The sequence below is a fragment of the Vidua chalybeata genome, chromosome Z (genome assembly GCF_026979565.1).
Source record: "Vidua chalybeata isolate OUT-0048 chromosome Z, bVidCha1 merged haplotype, whole genome shotgun sequence".
Lineage (NCBI taxonomy): Eukaryota > Metazoa > Chordata > Aves > Passeriformes > Viduidae > Vidua > Vidua chalybeata.
Window position 1 is genome coordinate 4,253,732 of NC_071570.1, and position 26,208 is coordinate 4,279,939.

The following is a 26,208-nucleotide window of genomic DNA, read 5'->3' on the forward strand; positions in this document are numbered from 1 at the left end:
TGTTTTTTCTTCATTATCTAAGTCTTTTGTATTCAATATATTAAATTATAGGTAATGAAACCTTCATGAACTCTTACTTTCTTGCAAAGATATAGGTCCATTTTTGCTGAGGTTTTGAGGGGTTTTTTTCTCCTTTCTTCTGTATTGCAATCTTGAAGACAATAGATAATCTTTTTTGGTTCTTTCTTATCCTGCAGAGAAAGAATCTGTATAATAGCATTACACCCCAAAGCAATCCCAAATCTGTAATAAGATTATAATGTTGTTTTTGTGCTTTCAGGTCATAGGGCTTTTTTGTAGGGGTAAATTGTCAGCATCATCTTGTGCTTTGGGGAACTCAGGTTATCTTCAGTATGATTTGAAAATTACCATTAAACAAGGTAGAGGAAGCTAATTCTTGTACTCTGCTTAGATACTGTGGAAGCAAACAGATACAAATCACCACCTCCAACATTTCAGCAAGCCCCAAATTGCTTTTTGTTTAGATACTTTTCCACTGCCTTGCTTTTAGGCTTTATTTTCTCTCCCTTCCTCCCTCCTCCTGAAACTGTGTGTGTGTATGTAAGTATGTTTGAAAAAACGTAAGATTGCATATTTGTAATAAAGAGGTTGTAAGAGTTCTTAGAGTCAATTTGGTATTAGGGTATAGTCAAATGACCTGTTTAAGACTAACAATACCTGAATGTTGTCCAGATACTCCAAATCAGAGCCTAAACGTGCATTTTTATTGATGTTCTTCATGTTTCATTTGTTTAAGAATTTTACTCATTTGAATATCAATACAAATAAATGATTTTTTTTTTTTTTTTTAATTTAGGTTACTAAAAAGTCTTGTATAATTTGATTAGACATCCAGAATAAGGTTCACACTTTGTTTTCCTATATTTCTTCAAGACAAAAATAGGGATGGACACATTCAAATCCCTGTAATCTTGTGTGAAGCAACTTTTTTTTTTCTTTATTTGGGGGGGGGGGTTTGTTTGGGGTTTTTTTGTTTGTTTGTTTGGGGGGTTGTTTGTTTGTTTGTGTTTTGTTTTGTTTTCTTTTACTTTTTTCTGATGTAGAGGAAAAGCCCTTCCCAAGCACTGTGCAAACTCTAAGGGACTTGTAAGTGCCAATGCACTGAGAGGAGAGGCAGTTTCATGGCACATAGCAGGATCTGGTGAGGCTTCTGCCTATTGAAGCCTTCAAAAATCTTCAGACTACACAGCCACCTCCTAACTCATCTCTGCATAACTTTTCTTGGCTACCTAACACAAGCAGGTATATTAAACACTATGATTTTAACATTGTTTTTGGCATTGGACTCATGCAATGCTATGTCCAGATCTCGTCCCATCAGGACAAGAGAAAGATGGAGCTCCTGGAGCAGGTCCAGCAGAGGCTACAAAGATGAGGAAGGGCCTGGAGCATCTCCCTGCTGAGGAAAGGCTGAGGGAGCTGGGGCTGCTCAGCCTGGAGAGGAGCCCCAGCTGAGAGAGAACCCCATCCCTGTCTGTCCCTGTGTGCAGGGAGGGCCAGAGCAGGGCCCAGGCTCTGCTCAGGGCACCCAGCAGTGGCACCAGAGGAATGAGCAGGGACTGAGCCCAGGGAGTTCCACCTGGACATGAGGAAGAACTGTCCTGGACAGTGACCCAGCACTGGGACAGATGGTGCAGAGAGGGGATGGAGTCTCCCTCACTGGAGATATCCCAGATGCCTGTGGACACAATCCTGTGCCCTGTGCTCTGGGAGGGCCCTGCTTGAGAAGGGAGGTGGGATCAGACGACCCCACTGTGGTCCCTGCAAACCCAAATCACCCTGTGTTTCTGCAAGCTTGAACTTGAACTTTAAGCTGACATTTGTCCATCCATATCATTTTATTCCCAATAAGCAAAGGACCTTCTGAATCATGGTATTGCTGCAGCATATGTCTTCCTAGGAGAAATCATCAAGGTGCCATATTTTCACAACATATCGTTTGTAAATTGCTTGACAGTTATTTCTCCCATTATTATTTATCATGTTTCACTCCTCATAAACTGGGGAAAAAAAAAGGTTTATTTTCTGGTTAACAGGGTCTAAGAAGAAGATGTCTCTTGATAAATGACAGGATATGAATCAGGGTATATTGCACATTGTGAAACATTTTGCCATAGTAAAAGTGCAACAAATAATAATTCTATCAGCTTTATTGGATATTGGTTGTTCAGTCTCATGTTAAATGTATCTTGTGCAGCAACTATCAAGTCTAGTATAGCTGTAAAATGCATATTCCGAAGCTTTCAGCACCTGTTTTTATAGTGTAGGTAGGGATAAGACAAAAATACTTTGTAAGAATGCTGCATTGAGCAGGGGAAACAGCTGATAGTGCATACAAGGAGTGAGGAACAATGCCAGAGACTTAAAGTAAGGATGTGCTTCATAATTGCAGATACCAGATATGAGCCATTCCAGTGTCTGCAGCTCTCCTCTGCCCCCTCTCCCCCAAAACAGTCCTGAGCAGCAAATAAAGCAACAAATGACAGTAAATCCACCCAAATATCTGCCACAAAAATCCAAGGCATTCCAAGGTACACAGAAGCAATGATGTACGAGAATAACAGCTCTGAGTAGGATGTCCATGGGAGATTTAAAGGAGTGCAAGGCTACAGGCTACTTCAGAGAGATACTATAGACAAAAGGACCTTTCTCTGGGGTACAGGGCAAGTTTAGCTACATAAATTTAGGGTTAGAGAATAGTCTGTGGTCTATTTTATTTATCGAGATAGATTTAGATGGGATAAGTAATTTCTCAAACAAAAAGCTCTGACAGACAGTCTGCATAGGACAATAAATGGTTGATGCAGTTTGTTCCCTGCCTCAGGCACTGCATGACATAGTCACGGGATGTAACTTTTGTGGCCATACATCAGCAATAAAATGTTGCCATTCTTGTAATTGGAAAGATTTTGATAATGTGGGTACTGCTCTGTACAAACAATTTCACGAAGTGCAGAGGCACCAGCTCACCAAGCAGCCAGAGTGTGTTGGCAGATATTTTACAAAACAGTTATTACTGCTTTTAATTTAAGTTTTTATCTGAAAGCTGTTTTCCCACACTTCAATGGTTGGGAAGAATTCGGGCGGAGACTAAAGGAAAAAATTCTCCAGTACACACATCAGGAGCAACATGTATATAGCACATTATATAGAAAAATGAACAAAAATCTCAGCTTACAAATTGTGCTGTAATGCAGCCAGGGTATTTATTGTCCTCTTCTGGTATCAGCTGGCTACTACTGCAGAGAAGATACTGGCCTTGCTGAAAAAGGAGAATCAATCACTACTGCTCCTTCTGTGCTTTCCTCATTCATGCTCCAGAGAAATGCAGGGAATATAGCCAAGACCAAAGCAGCAGCTCAGAGAGCAAAATCAGACACGTGCACTAGAAAAACCCAAAGGGCCATATGCCAGCACAGCGACTGAACTAAAGAGATCTTAATCTGTTTATAGAACACAGTTACAAATTAATTTAAAGCTATATGGAAGCAGGTGGGGCACTCCACAAGGAGTCAGAACTTTTTTTTAAAATCCTCTGCCTTCATATAGACCTTTTTCTGTGAATTAAGTGGACAGTTTTTTCTCTTTGTGTCTTGTTCTTGCTCATCCTTTTTTCCTCTGGTCTCTGAAGACCATTGTCCAATCTTGAGTCTGTCTTGTTATGGAGTATGAAATCCAGCCTAACACTGGTGCAGTCTCCAGACACCACAGCAGTAAGAGATCTACCCATCTTCACATTGTGCTTTGATTTGGAATTGAGTTGTCCTTACTTCAGTTTCCCAGTACTACTCTGGAAAACTACATTTTGGACTTCTAGAATAGTTTCTATATCACACTGTATTGAATTAGAATGGGTAAAAAAAAAAAAAAAGTTCTTTTTTCATGTCATAACATATATATCATCATCCCAGCGATGAGGCCTGCAGGACACATATTACCATAAGACACTTAAAAGAGCTCAGTCTGTTTGCCTTATTAAGCAGAAGCTCGGAGGGTGGCTTGATTTCTGAGTTTAAATCTCCCAGAGGGAATAGAGACATGGGCAAAATCTTTGCTACATCCAGCATTGAAGCAAGCAGCATTGCCTGGAAGCTGAATTAAATTGCAGCTGAAGCCCATTCGTACTTGAGAAGAGGCTCAGCCTTTTCTGCTGTGCTTGACCACTGCAGCATGACGCCTTAGAAATTTCAAATCTTCCTTCTTTTCAAGGTGCTGAGATGAAACTGGAGAATTGAAAGTGCAGAGCCTTTGTGTTACTCTGAAGGAAGTCTAATTAGTTAATTCTACTTTAAACCCTGAAAATATTATATATTATTATGTCCATATGCAATGTGCATTTGAGACTCTGTTAATGAGGAAAACACTGAAGCAGGTTACAAATTTGTTGGCACCTCTATTTAATATTTGACTAGAGGAACCCATAGTAAATAAATAGGTTCAATCTGAGGCTTAATGAGTCCAAAAGAGAAAAGTGTCTCAGTGGAAAGAGCTACTTACTGGGATCATTATTGCTATTGCTGTAAGCACAGACATAGAAGTCAAAATTTACCACATTCTTCTTTGTGGGAGAGAGGTTTTTGCTTTGAGGGAGATATCTGCAAGTCTTAGAATGCAGCTCTACAGACTGTTAAGAAACTTACTCTGACAGGCTATATAAAGTGGATAATTCTGATTTTTTTCTGAAGAAAGCAGTAAGTTACTTTCTATTAGCACAATTGTTCATAAAACACCTTTTGATGACTGCTTTATCTGATAACCACAATTATTCGTAATGGGAAATGGAGTGTGACATGTTTATATTTAAAGACAACTCAGAAGAGCCAGATATGATCTGCATTACCTCTAAAATACTCTGCTTCTCTGTTTTTTCCCTTATGCTGAATGCCATCAAATATCTGAAAAGGGGGTGGGGAGGACAACCAGACTGTGAAACATAATTTACCTTAATGCATCACAAAGATTGCACAAAATAGAAGGAAAATATGATAAAGATTAAATCTTTTCTGATAAAAAACTTAATATTGCTACCTAATCATTTAATTGTATTACATTTTTCAACAATATGCATGAGCCACACAGCCAAGTAAATTCAACTGTCTTTTTGACGTTTGGCTGGTTGATTAGGTTTTCTGTGGGTGACTGATGACTGTCATTGATTTCAGAGTGATTCTGATGATGGTGTACGTGTGATATGTGGTTTGATTTTCAAAAACACCTCTTGTTGGCCTTTCTCTTAAGTATTACGGGTCAATAACACAATTGTAGTAAAGTTAAGTCACTGATGAGTAAATGAGGGGAAAAAAATCCATGCACAATAGATTTTTATTTTTTTTTTTCAGGGAATACTTAAAAATCATCCTTTATCTAGAATAGGCAGTTGAACCTGACCTTTGAAAATTAAGACCAGTGAGAGGTTCACCCATCTAACAATTTGAGATACTCAAAATAGTAAATTTTGAAAGTACTGACCAAGACATGAAAAAAAAAATAAAAGACTATAATACTCTGAAAATGTATGTTAAATTTTGCTTCAGTAATGAGAAGGAAATGAAATTATATTCTCACAGAGCTGAACTCACCTTGCATAAATTTCAAGGAAACTACATTATTCAGAAGCCATGTTATTCTGAAGAATGGTTACACTTGATAATTATTTTAACAATCTGTTGCTTTCTAGTACAAAATAAAAGACATTATGTTACTGAGACTATATTAGATTGTGTGGTCAATCAGCAGATTTATGGATCTCTGGACACCATGGAACAACACTGTGTAGCAAGGACTGCCAAAGAGGTTACACTGCTTGGGTGATGGCTTTTAAATTTACCTTTCAAAAGACGTGATTATATTTAGGCATCACAGAAGCACTGGAACTGACTGAACCATCACAATCATACTCCAGCATAGTTTGTAGAAATGCTGCGAAAACATCCTGGCATAGAGCCTTGTACATTCCAGCCCTGACCTCATTATAATTCCTATATTCTCTCAAAAAAAAAAAAAAAAAAAAAAAAAAAACAAAACAAAACAAAAAAAAAACAAACAAAAAAAAACCCACCAAAAACTGTCCAGCTTTGCCAAATTCTGCCAGGTCAAGGTGGCTTCACTGTGGAGAATAAGATGAAATGCCAAGTTTATTCCCCTGCGTGACCCAGGCAAAACGAGGTTTGAAGGAGAACAAAATACTCCAATACCCCACTTCATACATGGAAAGACATCCAGCCCAAGGGATAAATATAAAGATTCCATTAACTCTACAGGTAAACAGGTGTGACATTGTACTTTGCTTCACTATGGTGGCCACCACTGCAGCTGGAATGCTCAATTTAATACAGCTAATTAATTTTTATTTTTTTGTAAGGATCACTGTATAGGTCAAAAATTATTTTATTTCCTTCTATGTAATGCTCATTATCCAAATATGCTTTGGATACTCATAATTAGATTTTGACAGGTATTATAAGACTATCTCATACAACAGCTTGATATAAAACTTAATTTTATATCTATAGAATGCTCTTAACTTGAAAGGAGGTGTGCTATACTGCATATTCTGTGTGGTGTATGGAAGCATTCTAGAACAAAAAAAAATGCTAGGAATTTGCTCACAACTTTTTGTCACTTCAAGGACAGTCTACACATTCTTAAATATACCTTGAAAAACAAAACAAAACAACCTGCAAAAAGTGGAAAAATTATATAGTTAAATAACTTCAATCATAATTGTTGGATTTATCTATTGGTTTCTTCTGCCATTTTTTACTTCATTTATTGTATAATGGAATTCAGTGTAGTGTCATGAGAATGACTTTACAACTGTGTTGCCAGAGGCAGACAAACATGGTACAGATGCTTAAGGGAGATAATAAAAATAAATGCTAATATTTTACTAATGTTAAAAAAAAAAATTAAAAACGTCAGGACAGCAGTGGTGTTCACAGATTTTTTTTTTCTCTGTTAAAAGAGTGCTTCTCACATATATGGGGCAGTCGCAGTTTTAAACACATAGATTTTATTTCCATGGGTTTTAGTGCTGGGGAATGTGACAGAGTTGTTTCTGACAGATTGCCCTGAGCGTATATCTGATCTTTCCAACTGCTGCCTCTGCGGTTCACTGAGAGGAGATCAGAAGGCCTGGGGTTGGCAGGTGGCAATGCAAGACACACAAACCACAGGGTTGTCTTTCACGGCCTTTTTTTTTTTCCTTTTTTTATCCCCAATCCTTTTTTTTTTTTTCCTTCACCCCCACCCTCGCCTTATCACTGACTTTCAACAGTTTGGTCTCTCCAACTCCCCATCTGCTCCATCCCCATCTCCAAAAAATGGCAAGCCTGCGCAGTTAATTCAGAGAAGCCCGAAGGCGTTGGATTATTGGAATTAAAGCTGTGCTGCTGACCAAGCCTGGGTCTTGAACCAGGCCCCCCATAGTGCTGGGAGCCAAATGGAGGGCTATTCTCAGAGTGGGGTGTCTGGAGAAGCACAGCTTTATGGCTCCTTGCCATCGAGCATTTAGTCTCTGTCAGCTCGGTATTTTCACGTGGAAAGCGATGCCATTAGACTATTTTCACTCAATGTAGCTGGGAAGTTATAATCACACATTAATAAAAATAGGGACAGTCATCCAGCATTTCATAAATCAGCTTTTTCTCCACTATGTTCTGCACAACCGTAACAGATGGGTTAGTTGAGATGGGCCAACAGAAACGGGTGATTTACTGGCAAAAAAATTATGACAGCTGGATTGAACACATATAAAACCACACACACTCTTAAATTTAAGTAACGTTTTAGAAGGAGAGGATTTGGGTCTGACCCCACCAGCTGGAACTGGATCTAGCCTTAAGGATATTAGGTGTTACCCTTCAATTTGCTGATCTTTAACTTTTTCATTAATGACCTAGGCATAAAAATGCAGGAGGGTTCTGACACAATTTGCTGATAACACAAAGTGGGAACATTTTCTATCTAGAAGAGACAGGATTATTGAAGAGGAAAAGCTGTGTGACCCAGAGGAGTGATAGAAGTGGAATTAAATGCAATTGTAAAAAGTGCAAGGCCATGTCCTTAAGGACTAATAGCAAGGCTGTTTACTATAACGCATCAGTTTGGAGGAAGGAGAGAAATCTTGGATATATCAGCCACATGCTGGGTGATTATAAACTACAAACATCATGAAATTCTGCATAAAATAAATGCCACTTCAAGAGGCATTTGGAGTGATTTGTTTATCAGGGACATGGAAGCACTGAAGGTATAAAATATACAAGAGAATATTCAGTTAAGATTAAGTGCAGTTGTTTATTGATGATGATGGAAAGTTCAAATTGAAACAGATGCAGAGCATGTGTATCAGGCTGGTCCTATCAGAGAAAATTAGAGAAAGTTTAATTTCTTTAGCATAGGTAAATGAAAGTAGAAGTGTTATAAAAGTACACACATATGCTGATAAGAAGTGAAGGAACATGAAGAATTGTGAGGAGGAACCATTTAAAACAAAGGACAATGATGGAACAATACCTAATGGCAGCTTCCTGGCAAGGAACACATTCTGCTGAGAAGTTAGGTGATGATTACTGACTGACCCATGACAGTACAGAAGCTCCAGGACAGTTGTTCACTGAGAAATATATGGAGCATAAACCTCTCCTCTCCTCTCCTCTCCTCTCCTCTCCTCTCCTCTCCTCTCCTCTCCTCTCCTCTCCTCTCCTCTCCTCTCCTCTCCTCTCCTCTCCTCTCCTCTCCTCTCCTCTCCTCTCCTCTCCTCTCCTCTCCTCTCCTCTCCTCTCCTCTCCTCTCCTCTCCTCTCCTCTCCTCTCCTCTCCTCTCCTCTCCTCTCCTCTCCTCTCCTCTCCTCTCCTCTCCTCTCCTCTCCTCTCCTCTCCTCTCCTCTCCTCTCCTCTCCTCTCCTCTCCTCTCCTCTCCTCTCCTCTCCTCTCCTCTCCTCTCCTCTCCTCTCCTCTCCTCTCCTCTCCTCTCCTCTCCTCTCCTCTCCTCTCCTCTCCTCTCCTCAAGAATGTCACTGCTATTCATCTCTTGCTCTCCTGTTATTTGCATTCAACCTGCTGACAACCAGCTCAGAAATTCTTTTTTTGGGTTGCGCCTAAGGCAGCTCCGAGGATCCTTACCCAAGACAAGAAAATGTGTACAACTGATGGGCAGAGTTAAACATTTGTATTGTCTATGAGTAACCTTACTGATTACACAGAACTGCATGGCTTACAAATGCAGAGAACACGAGCAACTGAAAAGGAAGTGAGGCAACATCAGACACCTAATCCCTAAAAGACCAAGGAAATTGAAAACTGTTGAATCCTACAGTGGGTGAGCTGTAGTGTAATTTTCATTTAAGCTATTTACTCATCCCATAGGTACAGCTTTTCTGCAGTATGCAGTGAGTCCTACCATCACTTATTATGGAGCCCAAAGTTCAGTACATGTTCCAGAATGAAAGTAGTATTGAATGGTGGATATAGAACAATATCATTCATCTTTCACCAGAGACATCAGGGAAAAATAACCATTGCTATAAATGTCAAATCTACATAGGAAAACAAGGGCAAACCAACCCTTTTAATGTGGGTAAAGCTCAGTGTCAGACCTGTATGTGATGAAAAGGTGCAGTCATTCTGGATATAAAACAAGCTTTCTCTTGGATCATCTTACACCATCTGTGCTCAAAACTCTTCCTTCCCTTCTTTCACTGCCCCATGTTCCCACCCCTTTTAATTTGTTATGGACAGGTATAGCATCTGCTCAGGGATGGGTCACTGCTTGTTACCAGACTGTTTCTTCAGGGTCTGAACTAAGGTAAAACAGAATTTGTTTTCCATTTACTTCAGTAATTTGCTTTATTTTTTCATGCCTATATGGCAGGAGAGTTGAGTACTTCTACTCTATTTTCTATGTCTCAGGTTGTGAGGCCTTCTTTCTCATGTCATCAAGGCCTGCCTTCCTTGATAATACGAAATCTACTTTGGATTTGCACTCTTTTTGATTAAAAAAAAACTATTAAAAAAGTGGAGTTTGAAGTACCTAATCAAGTTTTTAAAGCAGGTTAAAAAAAAACAAAAACAAACCCAGAAAGGGATAAAGCAGAAATCCAGCAGGTGCAAAAACTCAGATTTTAGTTCAAAATCTTTAATTTGTACAAACTTTCACTTGTATTTACTTACATGGGAGAGAGGTGTGCCTTGTTATGCTCATCTTGACTCATCAGTTAAATTTTCTTGTACATTATTTGAGCATCCTGGAAAGAAGCTTCAGTGAGGTCAAAGTGAAGAATCTCAGCCGGTGAGTGTGCACTCCACTTACCTGAGTTAAGTAGTTTAGAACTAAACCAGTTATTCTGGTTTTCAGCATCTTTTGCCTTCAGAAGATATGGATGATGTGTTTATTAAGCAAACCCTCCCAAAACACCACATCCAGGCACATGAAGGATAAGAAAGTGCCTGGAAACATCTAAAACGTGGATTTACAAAAGGAAAATCTTGTCTGAGAACCTGAGTTCTGTGGTGGTCTTCATGAGCGGATGACTGACTCTGCAGATGAAAGAAGTGGATTATGTTTCCCTTCACTCTAAGAAGGCTTTCAATTCAGTCTCATGCAGTGTTATTGTAGCCAAAGAAGTGTATCTGAAGTACTGTGGCTGTTTGGGGCTTTACAGCACCAGAAATAACTTGACATAGTGAAGGGAGTTCAGGAAAAATCCCCAAGATGGTCTTGGGGTAGAGCATAAATGAGGAATAGAAAAGGCTGAGATACCTGAGCTTGTGGATTTGTTCAGCTTGATGGATTGAAGGGAATCTCATTCATCTTAGAATAAAGACAAATCCAATGGAGATGGGCAGTGAAATGATGAGAAAATAATAAAAAAAAATATTTGCAGAACAAGAAAATATGATTAATTAAGAAAGTTGATTTTTGGGGTTGGTTTGGGCTTTTTTTTTCCACAGGAGTGAAAACAACCCCCAAAACGGCTGTGAGATTTCCTTCCTGAAAAAAAGGAAGTTCAAAACTTGATTGAATATTACATGAGTGATCTGTCCAAGGTGGACCCATTGCAAGCAAGAGTTTGCATCAGGTGACCTACAGAGTTCTCTTCCATAAGAAACTATTCTGTGATTCTCTGATTTCCATATATCTTTCAGCAGAAAATATTTAATTGCATCTTGAAAAATATGTGTCAACCATAGCAACTGCCTCTTCTTTCTGAAACAGGGTGTACATTTACTTTTCCACATCTTTTTCGCAAAGATATTATACCTATCCTCCTATTAATATCCCTTTCAGCACACAAAACAAAGCTTTACCACAGGCAGTTGTCATTTTCTAAACCATTTAATAACATTCATTTCTACAGGTAAAAAAAATAATGGGGTGATAACATGTCCTGAATTGCTCGTGATAGTAACTGTTAAGGCTTCAAGCACTTACTGTTTTTCACCAGCTGTTGCTTTTAGCACCAGCAATTTTGTTCCCCCAAATCTATTCTTATTTACCCATTTAAGAAAATTAGAGAAAAAGAGCCATTAGGGAAAAGTAAGCAAGCTTCCTGGAAAAAAAAAAAAAAATCCCAAATGTGTTGCTATCTGTCTTTGTCACTGTCACAAGTTTGCTGATGGCACCAAGCTGCACAGTGGGGTCACATGCTGGAGGGAAGGGATGCCACACAGAGGGATCTGGACAGGCTGGAGAGGTGGGACCATGTGAACCTCATGGAGTTCAGCAAGGCCGAGTGCCTGGGGTAATCCAACACAGAAATACAGGCAAAGCAGAGAATGGTTTGAGAGCAGCCGTGGGGAGAAGGATTTGGAGGTGTTTGTTGATGAGAAACTCCACATGACCCAGCCACATGCAGTGGCAGCCCAGAAAGCCCCAACTGTGTCCTGGTCTGCATCAAAAAAAGGTGTGACAGGATTGGAGCAACCTGGTCTAGTGGAAGGTGTCTTGCCCTTCTTGCCCAGGGGTTTGGAACAAGATGGTTTTTTTCAGTCCCTTCCAACCCAGACCATTCTATGATGGTTCTGTGATTTCCACTCCATAGCCTGAGCTGTGGTGTTGCTCGTTCAGGCATGGAAGTCAACCTGCACAGGTTCCAGAATTATTTAAGAGTGACTGGGATTATCAGTGATTAAATACTGATAATATTTAATCAACCAGATCAAGTTACTTCTGAGAAACTATATCTTTCTTCCCCCCACCCTTAATACAATTCATGTTTTAATGTATTATTTGAATATGCAACTTAATGTATTCTTTTCATAGTATTATTTATTATATCTTCTGTGTTATCTGTTTCCTGTATTTCATTTTCAATATTTTTTTTTCTCATTTTCACATTTTTCTCTATGAAGGGATGCAGAAATTCTTCACTTGGCTGGTTACAGCCCACCATTTTTTCCTTTACAAAAAATTCTGGAAAACCTTTAGAAAAGGGCATCCTGGCTTGCAGCATCTACACATTCTGAATGTTTTTTTTTTTCACATTCTGATAGGTGTTTTTCACCTTTTCACAGGCATTTCCAGAGCCTTTCCAGACTGAAGGCTTGTAATGAATCAGTTGCATGAAGCATGGGAAATAAATAAATGTCAGAAACCATTTCTAATCTGCAGAGGAGCTAATGCTGAATGCCCCCCAGTCCTGAAGGGACTCTTTAGAATGGTGTTTTGTCAGAATACACATCAAGGTTTTGCTGTAAGGCCAACTTTTTCTGCTAGGTGTAATGGAAATGTTCAACCTGATTCCAGCAGCATTTGTGGTCTCTGTGTGTTTGTGTAGATGCATATTCACACGTGTTGCTGGGTAAGCTGAGCTACAGCTTTATCAGTGGTGGGCTTAAAAGTCTATTACTCCGGGTAAGAATATGAGTTGATCAGTTATAATCATGATTTGGCCTCACAGGGTGCATTAGCATAGTAGTTTTTATATATCAACAGTATCTGCATAATTGGAAGGATACATCACAGATAGAAAAGGTTAAACAGATGCTTCTAGCAAGGAATTTCTTTCATTTTGTTTGTTAAGACTATTTTCTCATTCTACCCTCAAGCTAGCGTAATAAAGATGTAATCTGTCTTCCTCCCTGCCGCCATTCTTCCACCTTCACTCTTCTGCTTCTCTCTTCGCTTATTATATCCTTTCTTTCAGGAAATGAATAAGAAGAAGAATTCTTGGTTTGGCTTCAGAAAAAAAAAAAATTAAAAATCTTAGGAAAAAAACTCTACTTATTAACCCTCAATCATCACCATTGCTTAAGTTTCTGTTAGTAAAGAATCCAACAGCTCTTGGGGATGTAACAAGAAAAGTTTGGTGCTATTTTGCACAAAATTAAGATTCTGCCAGCTATCAGCTGCCATTTTAGTTACTTTAGGGTGCTCAGTCTTATTACAAATCAAAGCTCATGGGCAGGAACCATGGAAGGGTTATCCAAAGAAAGTCCCCCCTGAACAGGGAGCTTGCCAACAGGACAAGTTAACCACAGATACATGAACAAATTACCATGGAAACCATCCAAGTCTGTGATCTTAACCTGCTGCAAAAGTAAGGTAATTTGAGCAAAGTTAGCAGGCAACAAGAGAGCTTGTTATGTCTAATTAGCTAAATGTGTTCTTACAGCTCTTCCTACCCACTGGCCATTTAAGATTTTTTATTTTTTCTCCCTCTGCACATTAATTTCTCATTTTTATCCCCTTCATATGCAGCTCTCCAGACTCAAGTTTTTGTTATCCATTGTCCAAATGGCAAGTCACATCACATAATGGAAATTAATAATCCTTATTCAGCTGTCATTTCTGGTTTGAAGTTCATGTGCCATGGATCTCTCACTTCAAATGTTCCTCTGACCACAAAAAAAGCACTCTTCCCTTCCATGAAGCTCTCCTTTCATCACACTGGAAAGCAGCTGAAAAAGAAAAGCCCCATAAAGCTCCCATAATTTTTTTCAATCAATTCATATTCTGCAAAAGTGTAAAATTTTCCCTGAATTAGTATTGACATGGAGAAGATCAATGCCATTAGTTTAATAAAGATACTCTGCAATATTTCCCATAATGAGATTGTTTGACAGACCTTCCTAATAAACTTCAAAATTACTAAACCCTCAAAATTAATTAAACGTTCCAGGACAAACAAACACAGTGATTCACCACTCCCATTTTCTGACAGCTCAACTCCCTCTCATTGTATCCAGTAACTTTTTCTTTTAAAAGAAACTCAAGTAAATCTTCATCTCATTGCATTGATTAGCGATTAACTTTTTTTCTTTAAAAAGCAGCTTAAACTTTAAAAAAGTAAAACATAGAAGAGTGAAACATTCTGTAGATTATGCATAAGCCACTTTGATATCTCATATATTTTAGCACATGCTTGCTTCAGTAAATGATTTATTAAAAAAAAAAAAAATCTATTTCAGTCCAAATATTTATAAATCTATTATAAATTCTTCCTCTGCCTCCCTTCTGTCAAACACTTCAGCAGCCCAGATAGAATCCCTGAATCCCAGCAGACCACAATTGCGTGGAAATGAAAGGAGGAAGGAGAGTCTCTTGCAATTTTCTTTTCACTGCCAGAAACTTAAGATGGTGTTCCCTGTCTGCCTGCAGTCTGCATCTGAGAGTATGTTTAGATGTGAAAACTGTACACCAGAATATATGTGTGCTGCACTCAAAAGTGATGGGAAGCAGTGTGTGCTGTTAAATACTCTTTACAGCATATTTTTGGTGACCCTTTTATTCCAGTGTTGGAAACTCATATCCAGCTCAGGCAAAAGGTTCAGAACTTAATTCCAGTAGTCTGTCCATGTGTCTAAAAATGAAACATGTAGCTAAACACAAGCTTTAGCTACTTTGGTTCAAAATATTATTCTACTGCTGTGAATCACTAATACTTTGGTTGTGGGGTGTTTTGTTTTTTTTTTTTTTTCCTTAATTACAGCTCTTGTTTGCAGCCGTATATATAAACATGCACAAATAAATATACACCTATTTCTGCCTCTTCTTTGATTTGCATTTAGATCTCCAGATTTCTTTCTAGTTCCCTTAAAACTTCTTGAATCACATTTCTCAGTCTTTGGCAGACAACTGAGGAAAACAGAACACTGAAAGCAGAATCCTGATCTTCCCTTCTTACTGACTCCTTCTTTATTGTCTCATCTTTTCATGTCAATTGAGGGCTTTCAGGACAAAATATTGCTGTTAGAGACAAAGCTATATAATACCAGGGAGATCTGCAAAGGTTGCCAGGAATTAAGTTTATTTACTCAGTCCCCAGTGTGCTTAGTGCCCGTGTCCTGATGAAGAACTGAAGTCGAGTGGAAATTTAATGCCTAACACATAGCTGAAAATACCTTACACAAGTTTACAGATAGATAAAAGATAAGGAGGCTGTCTCTACTGAATTGATAGTCAACTTGTGCTCACAAAGCAATAGAAACCACTAACAGTGTTAAAATAAGAGTTGAATGCCACTAATTTTCTATTTGCTTAAAAAGAAGTCTAAAATGTACTTTTGCAGCTCCTTTTATATGTACTTTTTTAAAACAACCGTCTGCTGTTAGCAGATGATAATTGATTTCTTGTTGCTTTAAAAAATTGAAAAAAAAAAATCCTTTCTTGTGAAAATAGCACTGCAATTCCTAGATTTTTTTCCCTTACAAAAAACAGCAGATGTCCATGTGAAACTGATGCAGAAATGTCTTCTTTTTGCAACCATCTTATGGCCATCTATGTCTTCAGCTGAGCGTTGCAATCAAAGAACCTTTAAAGATGATGGACAATTTAGAAAATTGTCAGATCTCTGAAAAGTGCTTTGAGCAATTGACCTGAACTTATTCATCTTGAAGACAGATGCTAAGGATTTAACACTTCCACATTCTCTTCAAATTAGACCCAAAGCTATTGCTGACTGATGCAGGATCATGTGGCTTTGAGTATCCAATTCAGTCAGATCCTGAGGCCATCTTTTTAGAAACACTTCCTGATGTAAAGATGCTTTAACCACCCATCAGTCATGCTTTTGACAAGATAAAGTCAAAAGGGTACAGTCTGTAGTAGAGAAGAGCAGCTTCAAAGTCTAACCTGCAGACAGCACCCTGATTCTGTAGTGATTCTTGCATGAAATGAGATGTTGATTCCGTTATTTAGCATTATATCTGTGAAATAATGAAACAACATTGTCACAGGTTGGAAACAATAGACCAAAACATGTGCTTTGCTAGATTTGCAGCTAAGAAACTGCATGGAGGATGTTTATCTTTGTTTCAAACTCTTGCCCAAAGCAGGAATGAAATTACCTGGAGGAATAGCTCCTATGTCACAAAAATATTCTGGATCCAAGAGGTGGAAAAAAAATAAAATTCCAAAAATAAGAGAAAGGCTAGACAGACATTAGTAATCTTCATCACAAAAGATGCTAAAAATCTGCAGAAATTATTCAAGGGTAAATTGAATCTAGAAATTTTTATGCATGAAAATGCATGACATATATATTTAAATAGATAGTGTAAGCTTTGAGTTTTCGTGCATGAGTGTAGAAATTACTAAAACAGAGAAAGTGTCAGTCTAATCTAGCAGGGGTCAATAGTGAATTGCATAAGAACAATTGTTCAGTGGTGCTTCATCAGATTTCTTTCAAAATCCCTAAACAATTTGCAATTCCCTTGGATCAAATAGAAACATGTTTTTTCCATACTCAGAACATACTTTAAGTAGTGTTTCATGTCACATCTTTGTGACTAACCAGGTGAGAAATATATTATTTAGAACAGATCAATCTCTGGTTTTGTATAAAAATTTATTTTTTGTCAAGCCTATTAAATGGCATTCCTTTAGAAAAATGATGAATTAATTTTACAATCCCACACTCCCCACCCTCCATCCGCTAAAAATAACACACAAAGATCATTACAGAAGAGCTGGACAGTTCTATTATTTTCTTCATTGTTAAAGCTGCATTTTCCTTCCTGTCCATTCCTTCCTCCTTAAAGCAAAGTCCAAGTTACAAGGGGAAGGGAAGGAATATCTGAGCCTCTGTAATGTGAATTTCTTCAGAGGCTGGGGCAGCTGAGGGTGCATTGCTGTGCATTGCTGGGCTATGTGCTATTTCCATGGCATCAAAGCTCTTCAGGGCACAAATTCACACAGCAAAACTTCATCTTCTCCTTGTCCCAGTCTGGTAATCCTGCCTAACACCCATGGCCATTCAAGTGCCCCATTCTGGTCACCAAAAATGCTTTAGCATGAAGCCAGCAAAAAAACATCACAGAGGGACAAGGCCAAAAGGAAAACATGGAAAAAAACTCTTACAAGACATGTCTCTTTAGAGAGGGAGAAGGAAGAACAGAACTAATTGCAACATTAATTATAATAATTAATTCTGTGGTCTCACAGTCTAGAATGCCAGCAAAACTGAGCTTGCAGAATTGCCTTCATGAAGTCAGAGTGAGTTTTCTCATGAAAGCATTGATACAAAATTCTCCTTTAAAGATTCTCTGCCATGTTACTCATTAACTGTACAGGCTCCTGAAAAGAGGATTGCTTACTCAGGGACTGAGGGAAAAAGTAAGGTGCACTTCCTTGGTTTAATGAAAAATGCTGTTTTCGGACAGCGGAAATTAGTTGTGAACTCCAGGGGATTCATGGCCAAATCAAGTCGTTAACTGCAGTGTTTGCATTTGGGAATGGGACAATGCATGAAAGTTAAAATATTTATGTTTTCAGGAAAAAAAGTTTCAGCATTGTACTTCTAAGCATAATTAACTTTAAAATTAAGTTAAAATCCTGCAAGAAAGCAGAATGTTTGACACTGAGGGAGATAGAAACAGGAGGTTTTAATGACAAGGATTTCCTTTTAACTTTTGAATTTGCTGTGCACTTGTTTAGACCTGAAACATAGTCATATTGAATGTCTGGCCACAAAAGGTCAAGCTGGTTCCACACAAACTCTAGTCTTCAACATTTTTTTTAGACTAAATTGATTTTGAATTGATCTTGGTTTTTTCCCTTCTTTTGGAAACGTCATTGCTCAGTGGCGAGAATATGATAGGCAGTTTATAAGTGCAAAGATCTAAAGAAGGAGAAGAAGGGTAAAATGCCTTGGAACACTTTTCTCATTTTCTTTCAAAAAGATATTCCATGACATGTATTATGTGAACAAATAAAAACAGCGCTTCTTGTCTTAAGAAGACAGAAAGATTGATTTTTCTTGGGTTTTTTTTATGTTTCTGCTCATGTTTTAAACCCCAGCCACTGCTGTAATAGCCAAGTGCTTGAGCTTTGACCTGAACAATAGCATTTCACACTTGGAAAGATCCCTATTCCAGCCTGTAGGAAGTCTCTGACACCATGCCTCTTGATACTTGTCCAAGGGAAAAAAATAATAACTGTCAAAACTGACGTAGGCATAATGGATCTGCTCTTTGCTTAGTGGTTTGCACCACATGTTTCTCAAGACACAATTCAAATATTTACAGTGAATGCCTTTGGCTGTAAGAAAGGCAGATGGCAATATAGAGGCAGCCAACACAGCCTTTGCTGGACACAGTCCTATCCATCAAAATAGAGAGTTTCTCCCTGTTCCAGGCAACAAGCAGTAGTATGGGAGAAAAAAGGCCTCAAGTTGACCAGGGAAGGCTTGGATTGGATATTAGTGAAAATGTCTTCACTCAAAGGGTCGCCAGGCATTGGAACAGGCTTCCCAGGACAGTGGTGGAGTCACAGTTCCTGCAGATGTTCAGAAGACCTGTAGTGTGACACTTCAGAACGCGGTTTAGTGGTGGGTTTTGCACTGTTGCATTAAAGAATGGATTTGATATTATAGGCCTTTTTCAGCCTAAATGATTCTGCGATTGTATGATTAATGAGAAAATTCACAGGTGTTCTGTGGGAGTGTCTTAGGCATAAACTTGGTGGTCAAGTGCTAGAATGAAAAAAATCACTGCTCATGTCAGTCAATGCTGATTCTTTCCCATTTTGTTGTCCAGGATGGCATTCTTTTTCTACACCCATAAGATTAATTTCCTCTTTTTCTTTTGGCAAAGTTACTTAGTAGAGACTGAGAAAAATGGGAATATTTTTGATCTCCACAGCTCTTTAATATGTTATGGGTTTACACCTGTACCAAAAGCTTATTATATTTCTCCTGATATGCCAGTGGAATGGGCTGTGATGGGGAGGGACCCAAACATGCATGTGGACTCTTCCTGATTGCCTGCCTATCTCCAAACTGATATTCAGGTGCTAATAAACAACTTGCCACCTGGTTCTTATTTTCTGAAATGGGACTTATTGAGAAACAGAAAAAATACCCACCAGACATGAAGAGGAAGGATGTCAATCTTTCTGGGACATTACTCAGAACTTTTCCTAGTCCTATTCATGACTTTTCCTATTCCTTTCATTATTTACTGTTTACTGGTGCAAACAAGGCTGCTCAATATGCTGCTGCCCTCCTTATTCACTATCTTTTCCTTACAACTCTCATAAATTATTGCCTGTCAAAAATGCAAATCATGATCAAAACCAACAGAAATTCCTCCTATTTCCCTCAGTGGGATTTAAGTGAGCACTCTGTTGAACAACATGTGCACCCTTCTGTCTCTGATCTAGACCATGTGCCTTCACAGAAAAAAAAAAAATACATACAGAAAAAGGTTTTTGGATATAAAATTATCCAGAATTATATAACTGAGTTATATGATGACAACCAGGGTAGAAGCCTGTACAAAAATTTAGGTGAATCCTTGCAATGCCTAGCACTCCACCTGCAGCTTCCAGATTTCTCCATGGCCATCTGGAGGTCCCATTTATGAGGGGAAAATTGCAAAAGCCATCTGAAGTAGACCATGCTGCAGCAGCGATGAAATGCACAAGTGGAAAGACCCCCACTAATTCACCCAGAGTCAAGCTGTTGACTCTGATAGCAAAATCTCCATCAGTGCAATCTACTTTGGGATCCTTCTGATGCTGCCATGACCAAAAGAGGTAACAAAGCTGAACACAAAATAGCCTGATCCTGATGGAGATTTTCCAGCTAATGACAGTCCAAGGGCACAGGAAGACTATTGATCTGTTTAGTTTCTGTGCATTTTCCTTCTCAGATACAAGTATTCAGATACTTTTATGTCTGCCCATGGGGGCCAATGATTGCCAGTGCCTCCCCACCCACCACCCAGCCCAGGTGGTTTTGTGCAGGAGCTGACCTTAGTGGGGAACTGGCTGTCATAAAGATGTCAGCTCATCCATCACAGCTTTCACAGGCTGTCAGCGTTGCATTTAATCGCACTTGTAATTTTCCAGGGGAGGTTTGCAAAAGCCACAAACAGAATCCTAATGCTATATAATGAGGTTGTAGTCAGTGAATGCTTCCCCTGAGGAGGAAGCTGGGCTGTGTTCTAGCTGCCCTCAGCTATGCAGAGATGGGAAATTCCCAACTCAGCCTACAGTCCCATGTGCTGTTCACGTGCTGTTGGAATAGGTATATCTTTTCTACACAAGATTCAGTTAAATGTTGTCACAGGTATATCTTCCTTCTCAACTCACACGTGCTCTCAGAAAAGGGCACTCAGAATCCTGCCCTTTAGAAAATAAGACTTTTCCAGCCACTAACACATTATATCCATCAGGCTTCATTCCTCTTTTATGGATTTGGGAGCTCTTGCTCATTGGTTGTGCTGCAAGTTTCAAGTCCTTCTGTAAATCCTGATCAAAACCCCAGCCAGACAATGACAGTTTTTAAAAGTTTGAACCAAAGTCAGGAAAACATCTGTCAGCTTTGAAATTTTCATTTTTCATTATGTTCACTGCACCTATCTTCCACCTTCATTCCCTTCTTGAGGTTTAGCAGCACAGAAATGAGCTAAGTTGGAATCAATATGACCAGAATGATACTCTTGCAAACAATGCCACATTCAATCAAGAAGGGTTACTCTAAGGATGAGATATAAAGCTCTGCTTCTGATATATATTCAATAGAATGACCTCTCTCCATGACCTGTCTGTCTGTCATCTGCCAGATCATATCTTCCACTGATACAGACCCATGGAAGCTGCAATTTGTCAACAAGTACCTGGGCTGTGCAGATCTGGAATGGATTCCTACAATACAGTTTCTCTTCTGACAATAAGACGGGAACAGGCTAAATCCCTGGAATTATGTGGGCCTCAGTCACCTCATCAAGCTTTATCCCTTGTTTCTCATTCCACAGGTGTCTAGCCTTTTGACCGAATGATGACCCAAGAGGAAAATGTGTATTTTTTTTTTTAGACACTTCTTTAGATTTACAGATTCTTCAGCAAACAGATTAGTTAAATTACTTTAGCTATATTCATTGGTGCTGGAAGCAGTAATGATAATTCTTGCAATGTTATATTTTAAAAAAATTATGTTTTCAGCCTTGAAGCTGAAAAACATCAGCTAATCATCCTGAAATTGTTTGTGCCAGGTGTCCTACTCATGCTGAATTAGCTTTTAAAATTTCGCCAAAGCAGTTAATCAGTTCCTGAGGGCAAGCATTCAGAAAAATGCCATGCTTTGAAATGAACTATCACCATTAATAACTTTAATGTTGTGTCTATAATTTGGCAGAAAACTGGAGTCAAAAACCAAATTTTTCTTGCTATTTAAAGAAACTCAGCCAAATTTGGCCAAGTTGCTAACCTCCAGCCACAAAGATATTGGGAGAAAGTTTTTCTGCATTATTTAATTCTCCTGAGCATTATCCATTTCTCACAGCTCTTAGCAGTTTTGTTTCATTACAGAGCATAGTATGTCTTCCCTGCAGTTATTCTTCCTTGTAGGGTGAAGAAAACATATTTTTAGTCCTATAAAAAAAAAAAAAAAAAAAAAAAAAAAGTTAAAAAAAGTTTAACAAAGGAGAAGCAAAGTGGGGTAAAGACTAGAAATTTACATAGAAAAAGAATGGGCAATTTTTATATTTGAGTATTATTGTGCTGACACCCTAATTATATTTACAACGTTGCCATTATTTAACATAAGAATATTTTGGTTCATGTGGATTTTTCTTCCTTTTAGGTAATAAATGTATGAAATCTTCATTGAAATGCATCTCTGTGCAATCATTTCCTTAGAACTGCAGCATCTTTAACAAAATTAAAAAAAAAAAATCATTCTTCAGCTCAAATAAAGCATAGCAAGGAAAAAACCCTTCATTATAAGGTCCAAAATAAACCAAAATAGTCTTCTATCCAGACAATCAATTTCTCAATGATGCCCAATAGACATATTGAATCATGAATTTTGCTTACACAGCTGCCCAGAGAAAAACAAGGACCATATTGCTACCCATCTCTTTTTGCAAAAGGTTGGCAATTATAGCGCTTGGAAAGTGGTAACCATCTTTTATTTTGTCAGGAAGTATTATTCAGGTTGGCATACAACCTCCCTGCTTACCCTCACAATATTCCTAATTAAATTAAGATTGTACCTGGAGCATAGAGGCCTTATCCTTGCAAATGCTACAAAGTCTGTGACTCAATGCAAAGGGGATTTCTGAGGAATTCTGAGGTCTGTGTTATACAGGTACAGGCTTGGTGCAGATTTACCTCCAGGCTGGAATGAACAGATGTTTTGTCTCATCCCAAATCCGTTTCTCACCATATCCAGCCTTACACATAGGTGGAATAAATGCAATGAAGTGGTGTCATAATTTAATCATAAAGGGCATTTTCTTCATGGTAGGTATGAGAGAGTGTGTTTGTATCTTGAGTCACAGGGCTTTATTTTCCTAATAAAGATAAATGGCATTTTGGGTGCATGAAGCTAGAAATCAGAAAAAAAACAAAACAACAAACCCAACTAAAACAAAACACCAAGATAAGTCTCGTGGCAGACAGTAGCAATTGAGAGTTTCCATAGTCTATTATGTAGCCTTTCACAAGGCCATCTCAAAGTACTGTTTTGCCTTTTCATAAGGATGTTTGAAAAGTGACTTGAATAAATCATGATATGCAAATGCAAATAAAAACAAAGCCTGGGATTCCTGACCTAGAATTTGAATATACAATTCATATAATTCATTTATTCAGATTTATGTCGAAATACTGAAAAGAAAGGACAGCCTGTTGGCTGAGAAGCTGGGTTAACATTTAGAAGCTCACAGGGTTTGGTTTGTGTTTTTCTGTGGACTTCCTTCATGACTTCTCAAAGTGTAAAAAGTACCTTAATTGGCAGACAGTGGCAGCTGTTACAATAAACATTTAAGCTCTATTTGATGCACACATTAATCAGCATGCTGAGCACCCTTCCATTTAGCAGGCTGGAAGGTCAAATGCCAAGAGATAGACAATATGGAAATTTCAGAAAAAAATTATCCCTGCTTAGAAGTCAGTGAAAAGAGCTGTCTTGTTTCCCTCTAGGCTCATCAGTTCCTCAAAATACAGACACATTTCCCACACATTCTACAAGAGCAGTAAGTACACAAGGCTACTTAAGGAAGATGAGCTGAAAAACAAATAGATTTTGGATCTTCATACAGCTCAGGTATGAGTTCAGTGATAGGATTACAGGCCTGCAAAGACCAAACCACTCCAAGGCATGCTCAGAAATTAATGTGACTGAAAAATATTAGGGTATGAAAGCTGGTGTGCTTAAAGAGTCAAGTTGCCTCCAGGATTAGGTTAATGCTCAACAAGGATTTTCGAGGGCCTTAATTCTGTGTAAGTCTTTCTAGTCATCCATTCCAGCCTAGAGAATAAAAGTACCAGCACTGTCAAACCAAGGATTACTATACTAAAGAGAGGAAATACATGGAAAAAATGATGCATCAGAATTAGGGACATAATATACCTGAGCAAATGAATATTGCCAGTCTGCTCTGTTCAAATACCTCATGAATTCAGCCTGATCCTTTTGCCTTTGAATCTTATCTGTTCATTTCTGTCAGATTATTTCCCTGGTCAGTGATTTGCAGGATCTAAGAAGTCAGTCTATATATATTGTAATGTTCTCCTGTTGATTAATATTTTGTGCAGTGTTTATGGAATTTTCTTTTCTTTGTAGGTGTCAACTGAAGAAGGAATGAGCTTAGCCAGAGAATATTCCTGCTCCTTTTTTGAGACTTCAGCTGCACTCCGCTTCTACATTGATGATGTCTTTCATGGACTAGTGAGGGAAATTCGAAGGAAAGAGTCCTCAATGTCCATGATAGAAAAGAAGATGAAGAGGAAGGATAGTCTGTGGCGGAAACTCAAGGGATCCCTGAAGAAAAAAAAGGAAAGTACAACCTGATGGCAATTTTCCATGAGCCACTCATCAAGAGCTGACCACAGTAACCTGTAATAGTTCAAAAAGGCAGCATTGACACAGCATCTTCCAGGCCAAGTCCTGGAGTTCCTTCCCTTTGGCTCTAATGCAGAAGTTGCTCCTTGAGGGTCCAATTAATGGTTTCCCTGTGACTCTTCTGTTCTATAGTGTCATTTTAGCATACCCTCTCATACCTTTTCTGCAACTCTGAGTGGAGAAAATACTGTGTTTTTTAATGTGTGCTCCATGACTGGTCTTCAAATGCTATGAGTTACGCATCCAAGGCAGAATGCTTCCACCAGCTCTAGGACAATGGATACCCTTATTGCCTCCTCCTCTGCATGCACAGGTCATTTCACCATCCCAGGAACGAATGGCATTGATTTCAATGGACATTTTGACTGTTTAAGGACTTTTGGGATGTGACCTCCAGCTTTGCATTCACACGTAGGTTTAGGGTTAGCGTGTGCTCGGCCTGCACGCCCGTGTCTGTGTGTGAACGTGTCTGTGAGCCAGGCCCAAAGGGAACCTGGGCACTCACAATTCTGACCCCGCACTGCCCCATCCCCATTGTGTCCTGCCCAGACAGCAGTCAGGTTTTGCAAGCAGGTTTTACAAGTCGTGCACCAGCCCTGCAGAGGCTGCAGGGTACTGCTCTGTCTCCTGTGAGCTGCACTTTCCAGGGCTGGCTGGCAGAGGTGCCATGTTCTATAGACATACCGTGCATTAAAGTCATACAAGAGTCTGTGTTGGAAAGGAACTTTTAAAGGCCACCTGGTCCAAATGCCTGCAATGAATGGGAAGGCTTTCAACTTGATCAGACTCCTCAGAGTCCTGTTCAGACTGACGTTGGATGTTTACAGGGATGGGGCATCCACCACCAATCTGAGCATCCTGTGCCAGTGCTTCACCATCAGCCACACTCCCCTGTCCCATCAAGGAGCTCACAGGTGCTCTGTCTGTCCAATGCGTCCCAGAGCCCTCCCTGGAGCAGTGCAGCTCTGTCCCAGCATGTAATAGCATCTGTGATGTAGCATACAGCCCTTGACTTACTAGACAATTTCATCGGCTCAGTCACCATTGCTCACAGTCCTTGACCATCCAACTGAACCACTTGATTAAGCAGTTGGATAAGTCTTTTTAAATATTCCTTTTTGAAGCTGGCATGAAGTAGAGTATATGTTCCTAAACATTTTTCCCCCCTGGAGTTCCTTTAATGTTGTTGCTATTTATAAATTTTATAGATAGAATATGCATAAGTTTTGTCAAAAATAAAGATTGTGATTTCCATGGAGCCATACTAGTAGTCAGTGTCATTTGTGTCTGATCTGGAGTGATAATGGATATAACAAAAAATATGTATCTTTGTTATTAAATGTTCCTTTTTCACTTTTCTTCTGTGATTATTTTGCAGAGTTTCAACTAATTATACCTTGCATAGTCTGGGTGGGAGTTGATTTGTTTTCCTCTGTAAAATTTGGAAAGGTTATGGTATTTTGAATAACTTTAGTTCATTAAAATCTAATATTTTGTTCTCTACTCTCCCTTCCTTTCAAGGGAATTTGGAGATATTTTGTGACTTGTCAAAAATCCTTCATCAAAAGTAGTGGTTTGATGTACATTTTTAGATATATGTGGCTATATTTCTATTTGAGAAAGATTATTTTGGAGGAATACAAATACATGTACCCATTCAAGGTGAATTTTCTGCTCCCAGTCGCTGAAAACTGAAGTCTGCATTTATACCATTGTAATTGCTATTATTATTTTATCTGTATTGCCACAGAGATTTTAGGTCAAGTGTCCTAGAGACAAAAAGATGCATTTGCCCAAAGAGTTTATAAGCTAAGTATTAGTGGAGGGACAGCAAGAAGCTGCACTGGACAGATGGCAGCTCTGAGACAATAAATAACAAAGGGAAACATCTGTGT

The 26,208-nt window shown here is 38.8% G+C and overlaps 1 protein-coding gene across 1 annotated transcript in view; it reads left to right on the top strand.

Annotated features, from left to right (window-relative positions):
• Positions 1–25,612, top strand: part of RIT2 (Ras like without CAAX 2) — a 171,052-nt gene extending 145,440 nt beyond the window's left edge. Inside the window, exon 6 of the mRNA XM_053931703.1 lies at positions 24,035–25,612. Coding sequence (XP_053787678.1) covers positions 24,035–24,262 — 228 coding nt within the window. The 3' untranslated portion in view covers positions 24,263–25,612. The remainder of the gene's footprint in view (positions 1–24,034) is intronic.
• Positions 25,613–26,208: the final 596 nt, after the last annotated feature.